This window comes from Lactuca sativa, chromosome 8, assembly GCF_002870075.4.
Source record: "Lactuca sativa cultivar Salinas chromosome 8, Lsat_Salinas_v11, whole genome shotgun sequence".
NCBI lineage: Eukaryota > Viridiplantae > Streptophyta > Magnoliopsida > Asterales > Asteraceae > Lactuca > Lactuca sativa.
In genome coordinates, this window is record NC_056630.2 from 113,732,712 (window position 1) to 113,742,975 (window position 10,264).

The 10,264-nt window shown below is 34.5% G+C and overlaps 1 protein-coding gene across 1 annotated transcript; it reads right to left on the reverse strand.

Annotated features, from left to right (window-relative positions):
- Positions 1 to 8,142: 8,142 nt before the first annotated feature.
- On the reverse strand, positions 8,143 to 9,957 carry LOC128127819 (factor of DNA methylation 4-like). Its single transcript, XM_052766520.1, has 5 exons — positions 9,021 to 9,957; positions 8,865 to 8,950; positions 8,724 to 8,792; positions 8,374 to 8,640; positions 8,143 to 8,214 (listed from the first exon to the last, which is right to left on the reverse strand). Exons 1-5 carry the CDS (start codon positions 9,955 to 9,957, stop codon positions 8,143 to 8,145), a joined length of 1,431 nt encoding a protein of 476 aa, XP_052622480.1.
- Positions 9,958 to 10,264: the final 307 nt, after the last annotated feature.

A 10,264-nucleotide genomic window follows, 5' to 3' on the forward strand; every position in this document is an offset into this window, starting at 1 on the left:
AACCCTAATGTTTTGAAAAAGGTTTCAAAACTTGCCCTCAAGTTTTGGAATTTAAATTTTGATTAATAGTTTATTTTTGATGTATATTTAAATTCTAAACCCTAATGTTTTGAAATGTTTCAAAACTTGCCCTTAATTTTTGGAATTTAAAAGTTGATTAAAAGTTTAATTAGGAATGTTAAATTCTAAAACTCTAGTATTGTTTTGAAAAAGTTCAAATTACACCCTTATGGTTTTATTAATTAATTAAGGTGTATAATTAAAAGAAGTTTAATAAATCCATAAAGTTTTTGGTTTAAAATTTAATTGAATTAAAAGTATAATTGTTAAATTTGACCACCTAATATTTTAAAAGTGTAAAATACACCCTATACTATATATATATAACATTAAAAGTCTAACATTATATATATGTATGAGTAAAAGTCAGTCTTACCGTTAGTAGGCCTCATTCACGAAGCTGGTCTATAAGGGGTATTTAAGGAAATTGCCTATAAAATGGCGATTGAATGGGTATCCAATCTTAACCACCGCACTCTTGACTAGTGGAGGGTCGTTAGCCGAACGGGTAGGATAGGACGAAACCTTCCATTATAAGTATAATGAATTACTAAAGTAACTAAATATTTTTCGAATTCCCAATCTTAGTTACTTAGGCAAAGTGAATTGATGCAATTCCATGAAATTACACTTTGTACCCTTGCGAAGACGTTAGTGGAGCGTGTGTGGTTTACCGGCACACAAAATGGTTCTAAGCAAAGGTAGCAAAGGGTGACTCAATGTTTGTCATAGTTCGGTGGAGCGTGTGTGGTTTACCGGCACAACGAATATGTGACTGTAACATGTGATGGCACCATGTAAGTTTGCATGGTTATTCACACCCGCTTTGTGATCCTTGGCATCCCAGTCACAAACAAGAGGGGCATATCGAGATTTAAACATGCCATTCAAAGTTCAATGAATCTCAAAGGATCTAGGAGTTTTCATATATTTAAAACTTAAATTTCTTTTTCGCTTTTCGTGGTGGAAATTAATGAATCGTCATTCACTTACCTTCAAATATTCTGCAATTAGGGTTACGACATCCCTCTCCCGAGTTGTAGAATATTGTGTTGGGTCCTAGCCTTAGTATTTCATTTGGGTGATTTACTAAGGACTCAATCAATCAACTAACTTGAATTTGTTTTCTCCCGTTTTGTAGATGTCAAAGTTCGACAACTATGGTCTTCCCAAATCCCGTGGAACAAGCTTTCCACATGAAGATGGTATTCCACGATTCGATCGAGGAACAAGAAATCAGTCTTCACTTCCTCCACCTCCTCCAATTGTTCTCCCTAACCCACAAGTTCAAAGGCTTGAAAAGTTCAAGATCACTCAAGCCCTTTTGGCAAGTAAACATAAAGAAGGAAAGTCGGTGTGTGCACACGTCCTAGGGATGAAGTCACACATTGATAGGTTAAAAATGTTGGGATCCGTTGTCTGTGAGGAAATGACTGTTGATTGGGTTCTTCAGTCACTTCCTAACTCATATAGTGAGTTCGTAAGAGAGTACTATATGATGAACCGCGACGTGACCCTTATAGATCTCACATATATGCTTATTGCTACCGAATCAACAATGGTTTGGCGCAATAGAAAAGCAAAGTTGATTGGTGAATCTGCCTTCAAGACCTCTATGGATATAGACAATGGCAACGAAAGACATGCTATGATTGAAAAGTTTGATCATAAGAGAAAGGCAATGTCTGAAGTAGTTCCATGTCATGTTCCAAAAGAGTCAATTTGCTTTTATTGCCAAGAGAATGAGCATTGGAGACGAATCTGCCCCATTTACCTAAGAGATCTAAGAGATGGGAGAGTCGAAACGTATGGCTCTAATATAGGTAAAATCCATTAACTAACTCTTTTAAGCTTCTATTCTAATTCTTAATACATAATGTGATAAGATTGCAATTGATGTTTTGTAGGATCGAAGAAAAGAAAGGAAGCTTAAGGGAAGAAGTGAGCAGAATCTAACCGTGAAGGAATGGATTTCGATCGCATTTCTCGAAGATTAGATTCTTGAGCTACTACTTAGAGTTAGAATTAGATTGCTAAGAAAGATGTATTAGCATAGTTTTTCAATGAATTGCATTGTAAGGATAAATTTTTTCCGCAATAAAATAAATTTTGATTTTATATTATTTATTTATCCTTACAATGGCGTGTATGAAAAATTGATGTTAAAATGTTTCTATTATTAGCAATAATGGATTTGGTTCTTATTATGGAAAGTCGAGAATTTACCAAATAGGGAGAGTTTCTCATCGCCCAAGTTTCAATTGGACAGAAACTTGGAATCATGCAACTTGGTTGCACGATGAATGAGAAATTTCATATTTGGAAATTAGACTAATTCATTGACAAAGTGTCAAGTGAAGGACTTGGAGATCGAATACACAAAGTTGCGTGTTGATCAAGTCCACCATAAGAGTAACAAAGATATTTGTCATGATTTACTAAAGGTTTAGTAAATATGATTATACTTACAAGATTAAGTGTAATTCTGAACTGATTGAAAAAGTTTAAATCAATAGCAGAACGAATAAGAAGAATCAAGTAGGCAGAAAGATAAAAGTTTCTCCATTCTAAGAAGAAGGGAGAGTGGCTTTTATGCTTTATGATAAGTCTTAATGATTAAGAACCATATCTCAGTTGATCCTCTAAGTGAGTCTTAGTACAATTGTATGTCTAAGAAGAGGAATCAAGAATTGAAGAAATGGTTAAATCAAGAAGTCAATCATACTTCGTTCCAAAACAAGTCTTAGAGTTAAGATTGTGATATTGAGTGATAAGTATTAAGAAGGTTTATAGCATTCATCAAATATGGAAAAGTTGTGATGTATTGGATAAGACAAAGACCAACTAGGACCAATTTATGAAATATTTTGATAAAAGCTACACTAACTCTTGAATATTTGTTTGTTAAGAAATGGTTATTAACAAGAGAATCGTATGTGTCAAGGAGTCAGTGGGAGTCTTAATGGTCTTAAGAGGATTCAAGAACAAATCAAATAAACCTTATCGGTCATCACTAGCACACGAGTTGAGGTTTACAACCTATCGTGTTGACATCACTTTGTTTCTGTGCTGTTCCAATTGAGTTAATTATGCATGTGAGTTCTATGAGTTCTCATTTTGAACGCATAAAAGGCAAGGCACCTTAATCAATGAAAGGTACATTGATAGGAAAGGGTGAGCTGCTTAACTACTTGGAAGACATGGTGGGCAGCTGTGCTACCATAAGACAAGAAATCAATATTTAGAAAGTTCGATCCATATGAGTTTGAATTTGTCGTAAACTTTGGTTTTAACAAATTCACATGGATAGGAACAAATACACCGTTTAAATCTAAGTGTCATAAGATTTCCTCCTTCATGAAAATGATTGTGAGGAAATACTTTCACTAAGAAAGATTTTAAGAAGATAGTGATTGTAAAATTGCATTCTCGAATTCGATTATGGTTACGATATCCCTTTCCATAATTTGAATTGTGAGTTTGACAATTGTTTAGACACACATATGAACTATCTAAGACAAAGGTGTATAAGTTTAAGAGGCCTTGATAAAAGATTATCAAAGCATTAAGTATTAGAAACATGGACTTAAGAAATTCAATAGGTATTGTTTTTCTGAAAGTTAAGATGTTTATGAATACATGTCGAAGCTAGTGGGAGCATAAGTGTTATGTTTTATAATAATCATCATGATAGTGGGAGCATAAATGTTATGATTGTATGATTATTAAGGCAAGTATTGCAAGTTGGCAATATTAATTATAGAAAACAAGAGTTATACCTTGCAAAGTCGTAAGGGTTGTAAAGTTATTTTGCTATAATTAAGGGAGAGAATATTATGCTTCATTTCAAATCTAAAGGCTTAGGTTGAGAAATGTTAATAAATTTAGTCAAAGGTACATAGTGTGTTCTTAAAATTTCGATTATGATTACGACATTCCTCTTCACAATTCGATTTTTGAGAACATAGCAAATAAAACATTATGCATCGTGTCTCATACGCTTCGGGTATAGGATCGATTGCAAATGCTTTAATATTTGACCATTCTAAAATTTTCCAAATGTATAGCGCATTTAGAGGGAAAAAGGACAAGAATCGGTTTTGACTAAGACAATTAAACAACTATCAAAGGACAATCCAAAGTTCGCCGAGGATTGGTCGCTTGTGAGTAGTTGGAAGTATAGCATTGGAAGATATGGAAATGTTTCCATATTGGATGGACCATATCGACATTATTATGAATAGATAAGATTCTATTAAGAATGAGTTGTCATATGGAAAATATGGAAATGTGTCCATATTGGGAATTGAATATTGAAAATCTATGTCTAGATTAGAAACTGTTATGCAAAAGGATGTTCAAAGGAATGTTCTTTGAGTGAGAGACATCATATCTAAGGAATTGTATTGTAACAATCTCCGATAGAGGACTTTGTAATTTCATTGACAATAGTCTTTGTGACTTTGGTGCAGTGATATTACAAATGGATCGTTGCATAAAATGTTAGAATCTAGCATATTCTATAAGTGGCAAGAATTTGATACTCTTACACTTATGAAAAGGATTTGGAGTTGTGAAATGAGAATGATTGGAAATGTGTTCAATTTGATCTATTTCACAAAGTAAGAACCATAGGTAAACATTGTGTGCATGCTATGAGCATGGGACAAGTGTTGTAATTCAAGTAAGAAGTTGATTACCCGAAACGACAAATAATGAGTAATCGATATAGTGATAAATAAAAGGGAGTTTTATTTATACTCAAAGGTTTGAGGCCATATGGGGTTAGTATTACTCTTGTGTTTCACTTTGCATGTTTTGACTTCCTGAATAATTTAATTGGTTAAGAACAGTTAAATTATTCGAACGGGCCACAGTCGTTCATATGTTGGAAGTAGGTATGAATGAAGACTATCGTGAATTGGTGTGTGGATTGTCTAAAGAGCATTAGACATAAGCAAATGTTTGTTGCAACGTTCATGAGTGCTTATGAATATGATTTGAGCATTGGATCAAACCCACACCCACTTGGATCACTCCATGGATTGTATCACGAGTGATTGGTGAGACGATAACATCTTATATTCTTGAAACCGAGATGTGTGAGTTGTATCTTGCGAGTCGGTTGCATATTGATAATATGTAAACGCACTAGTAACTTGGTGTTATAAAACATATTGTTGTGTGTGATTCGGTGAGTGAGTGCAAGCAAGCATTGTATCAAAATTTATCCGTTCCTTTTATCCAAAGTAGGATAAAAGCGATATCTTTGGGCCCCTCGATGATTTAGTGATGACAAACGTAAATGCTCAGCCGGGCTAGGGCTAATTTGATTTGTTCAATTAGTCAGTCGTCATAACCGGAAGTCGAGATATAGTACAAAGAGAATGATTAGAAATCATGTCTTACGATATCTAGAATGGAGGAATAAATGATCCCTTATCTAAGGACACGCGTATCTGATAGGATCAGAGTTGACAGCGGCTTTGGAAAGCTACGATTGCAGATCAGGATCTGAAGTCATACGCATAATAGCTATTAGACTTATCCAAGTGGGAGACTGTTGAATTAGTTTCTAAGTCCATAACTATTTTGGTATGTACTTGACCCGATGGTGCATGGTCCTTTTGGGTTGCCTTCACCAAAGCAACTTGATAGGATGAATTATGGAGAGAAAGGATTAAATATGATTTATTAATATATTATGAGAATAATATATTAAAGGAGAAATCATATTGTTTAATTAATATTAGTCAATAATTAATTGGTAATTAGTTTTGTGACTAAAAGAGATTAATTAAACTTAAGGGACTGGAATTGTAATTATAAGATAATTGCAATTTGGGCCATGGATTGCCTTAAAATAAGGAGTGGACGAATTCTATGGGGAAGCCCATAATGAAATTGTCCAAGGCCTTAAGGAAAGGGAACCATGGGTTGCTTAGGGCTTAAGCATCCAAATTAGGGTTTCCTTGTTAGATAACCCTAATAGCCTCACTATATATATGACCCTTATGACCCAAAAACGTGGTGGAGCTTTATTCTAGGGTTAGAACACATTTTGGGCAGCCTCCATCCTCTCTCCTCTTCATCCTCTTGCTTATGGTGTTTGTGAACCATTAGAGGAGTGTCATTTGTGACTCTAAGCGTTCTAAAGTCAATATAAGGAGATTTGAGATTGTTATTGCTACATAACAATCAAGGTAATATCTTAAACCCATTCTTATGTTAATATGATTACTTGAATGCTAGAATTAGGGTTTATAGTCTTGGATAACTTGCATGTACAATAGAGAAACCTAGATCCAAGCATTAAGGTTTGTATGAGCACATAGGATGTTCTTAGGACCAAAACCCATCAAGACCATGATCTGGCCCTGACACTTAAACGGAGACCAGGATTTGGCCCTCGACAGGAGTTTACTTTTAACACTATGATTTGGCCCATAACACTAACTTATTGATGTATGGTATGTGGCACTTTGAGGAAACTCACTAGGATTTTGCTTACAGTTTATATTTTTGGTTTTAGGTACTTTCGGTACTAAAGGGAAGGGCCCGACGTGATAACACATCATTCTCTCCCCACTGTTTAAAAATGAAAAAAAATTATCATGGTTTTTTAGGCATTACAATTTTTAGAAGTAGCACCAAAGGTTTAGCGACTGAAGATGAGGAATTGGTACGAGAAACTAAATAAAGGATTAATGAAGAAGGAAATAAACTCGAACTCGTGGATTCACTTTTTGACAAAATGGATCCAAATGTTATAAACTCCATCCCATGGATTCACTTTTGACAAAATGGATCCAAATGTTAACGAGAGAGAGAGAGAGAGAGAGGGAGAGAGAGAGAGAGAGAGTTGTGTCTCTCAAATTTGTTGACCCCATGTGTAGGGCCATGGTGTAGCCTCACACCCCCTAGGCCACCTTAGAAATGACCAGACAAGTATGTCGTATCTCTCAAATTTGATGACTGTCATGTATAGGGGTATGGTGTAGCCGTGCACCTTCGAGCAGTGGCGGAGTAAAGGGGTATCCTCGGTAAAAAAAATCGTGTAATACACAATAAGAAAAAAAAATTACACTACTGGATTTTTTTTGAGGGGTATCCCGGACTACTCCGGGATACATACTAAATCCACCAATGCCTCCGAGGTCATGTTAGCTCACTAAACCCACCAAACGTGTATGTAGTGTGATTTTGTAAATAAAAAACTAATTTTTTGACATGCCACCTAAAATAAATGATTTTTAACAACTAATCGGGGTGTTTGATAGCCTCTTAATGAGATCATTAAGAGGTAGTCTCTAAATGGTTGAACCGGTCAAAGCGTCCGATTTGTCGTTTTTTGGCCTCTAAATCGTTAAGAGTCCTATGAATCATTCAGCAAGAAGCTGGATATGAAGTATGAACCATTCATTTGTTAAAATTATTCCTTGTCTTACCCTTAACCTAAAAAACCTCTTTTATCTTTTTTCCGGAGTTGCCATCGACCCAAGCCCCACAAGACGTTGGCCCTTTTCTCCCTCACACTGACAACCACTTCTTCCACATCCGTCGGCCGCCACGACTTCCTCCACGTCTCCGTCTTTGCTTCCTCCCTTCTACTGCTGTGAAACAAAGACATCAGCCTTCTTCCACAAAATAAATAACTAACAACAAAAAAGATATGTTTAACTACTTACTTAGAAATACACCAAGAAATTTGGTATATTGTTGTCTTAATCATCAACAAGGCACCAATTATGAAAATACATATACCTAACATTTAAACTTAAATGAATCATTTGAGACATTCTAAAAGTTACACCGAAATTTTTTCGCAATGTTTTAACTAAATAGTAAATCTCAGTCGATTAATGTGACTAGTCATACTACAATAAAAACTATATCAACATTCTTGTTGAATAATTACCATATGAATGATAAAATCCTCAATAACTTCACCACCTCCTAAGCATATTTACAGCAAAAATATGTCAAACTCAAGCCATACAATTTAAGAGTCTATCTATCTTGTTGGGTCATCTTCAACCTGATTTCACTTGTTTTTCTGTTTTCAATTGGTTTAGGATAAATTCAACAGCCTCTTTTAAGGTTGCATTTCTGTTCTTTCTTCTGTGCAGGAGGATCAAAAATTTCTCTCATACCCTGTTTCAAAACAGGGATAAAATGGTAATTATTAATCTTGTAATAACAAGAAGATGGTAAAACTGTAAAACATATACATGACAAATCCGATACTTTTTTATGCTTAATCAAGATAGAGATGCATATTTTAAAATTACAGTTGGAAGGAAACAAACTCACAGAAATGAACACTTTACAAGCATCCTCCAATTCATCATTGATCAATTTTTCCTTTACTAATAAGGCTTGATTTAGCCCTTTCAACTCCTCTATTTCCTTTTCTTTTTCCTTCACATCTTTTTCAATCCACTCAATTTTCTTTTTTAATTCCATATTCTCATCACTCAAATTCTTCATCACTTCCATTTGCTTCATCTCTACTTCCTTATCATCATCAATCTTAATCTCAAGCTCCATGATTTTGTTCTGAAGCTTCTCATTATCTCTCTGTCACGTGTTCATAACTAAACTATTAGAAAACAATATCCAAAAACACGTGTAAGATTCAAGAAACAAAGTTTGTAACAAACCTTCTCATCAGATGCCAACTTCCACAATCTATCATATGCTTTCTTCTGCTCCAACATTGCCAATTTATTCTGCAAAATAGAAGATATAATGAACTTATTATAAAATCATCCAAAGCATCAACAACAACAAATAACCATTACCATTTTCTTTTCACCATCTTCATGTTGCAATTTCATTTGTAGATGCTCAATCATCTTGTTGGCTCTCTCTTTCATTTTTTTGAGATCTAATCAAGAACAAAATTAGGAATCTAAACATATAAGTATAACTTCATGAAACGCTTTAGAAATTACTACCTTTATTATAGTTCTCAATAAGCATATCGTTTTGTTTCATCACAGAAGCTATATGAGAATTTGCCATGCTTACTTGACACTGAATTTCTCTACTTTTTTTGCTCATGTCATCTAGGAGACTTTCCAACTCCATAACAAGTTTTGGGCTTTTTATTTCAATTTCTTTTTCGATTTCAGAAAGAGTCTTCAAAGCCCAATTCTTTCTAAGAAAATCACCAACATGATCATTTGAGAAATAATCTTCATCCCTTGCAATCCAAGCATAGAGCTTATCATCTTTACACTTGTTGCTATCATTCCAATCTTTCCTCCCATGTTTCTTCACCTCAAAATCATTCACAAACCTCATTGCATTATTAAAATCTTCCAATTCTTTTCCAAACTTCACCAAAGCAAATCCTGAGTAACCAAACCAGCTCCACAAAGGATAGACTTTTAGAGGTTTGTAGCCTTGTTTTATCCACTCATCCTTTAGATTTTTAGCCATATCACCCAAAAAACCATCATATAAATAACTATCATCCTCGTATTCAACTGGTATGTTGGCTACCACAGCCATCCAAGGCCAAACAACCAACTCTTCCTTACTATTGCCCCTCATAATTTTGTCACTATTCTCCTCTAAATCATTGCTTTTACTACTTGACTCTGAATCCTTAAATTTAGAATCAAAATACCTCTCCAAATACTCCTCTAGTGCCATATGTTTGGCCTTTTCTTTCAAATCAGCACTTCTTGATTCTCTTGCGATTATACATGCATGTCTACAGAGGTCCTTGTAAGAGTATTCTTTACTCTCAAAACAATGAGGACATTTAAAAGTATTTTCTGAAGACAACACTTTGACCTTATGTTCTCTTAGCTGCTTGTAATACTTGGATTTATATTCCTCAAACTCAAGATCACTAATGATTGTCTCTTGCTTTAGTTCAGTCATCGTACACCTATATTGCAAAATATCAAGCACAACGAATCAGAGATTCATAACATCAATTCTATATGGAACCCCTTTACCAAAAGATTGACCTCGACATATTTTTACACTGTTTTGACTCACATAATCGACAATTATGTTATAAAAAAAACTGAAGTTTTTTTTGTAACAAAAGATTAACAACAACAATGACAACATGTAACCCTATCTTTGTTGGGTATGCTAAATGAATGGATAAAAGTACAAAGCAATATGATTCTTTAGAAAACAAGTAGAATAACTCTTTAAATGGAAAAAAAAATGTTAGAAC

Bases quoted from the DNA above. Each gene is read 5' to 3' on its own strand.
- LOC128127819 (XM_052766520.1), bottom strand. From the start codon at position 9,957: ATGACTGAACTAAAGCAAGAGACAATCATTAGTGATCTTGAGTTTGAG. The intron at 8,951-9,020 runs GTAGTAATTTCT...GTTCTTGATTAG, and splicing joins TATTGAGAACTATAATAAAG to ATCTCAAAAAAATGAAAGAG. The intron at 8,641-8,723 runs GTTTGTTACAAA...AACACGTGACAG, and splicing joins AGTTGGCATCTGATGAGAAG to AGAGATAATGAGAAGCTTCA.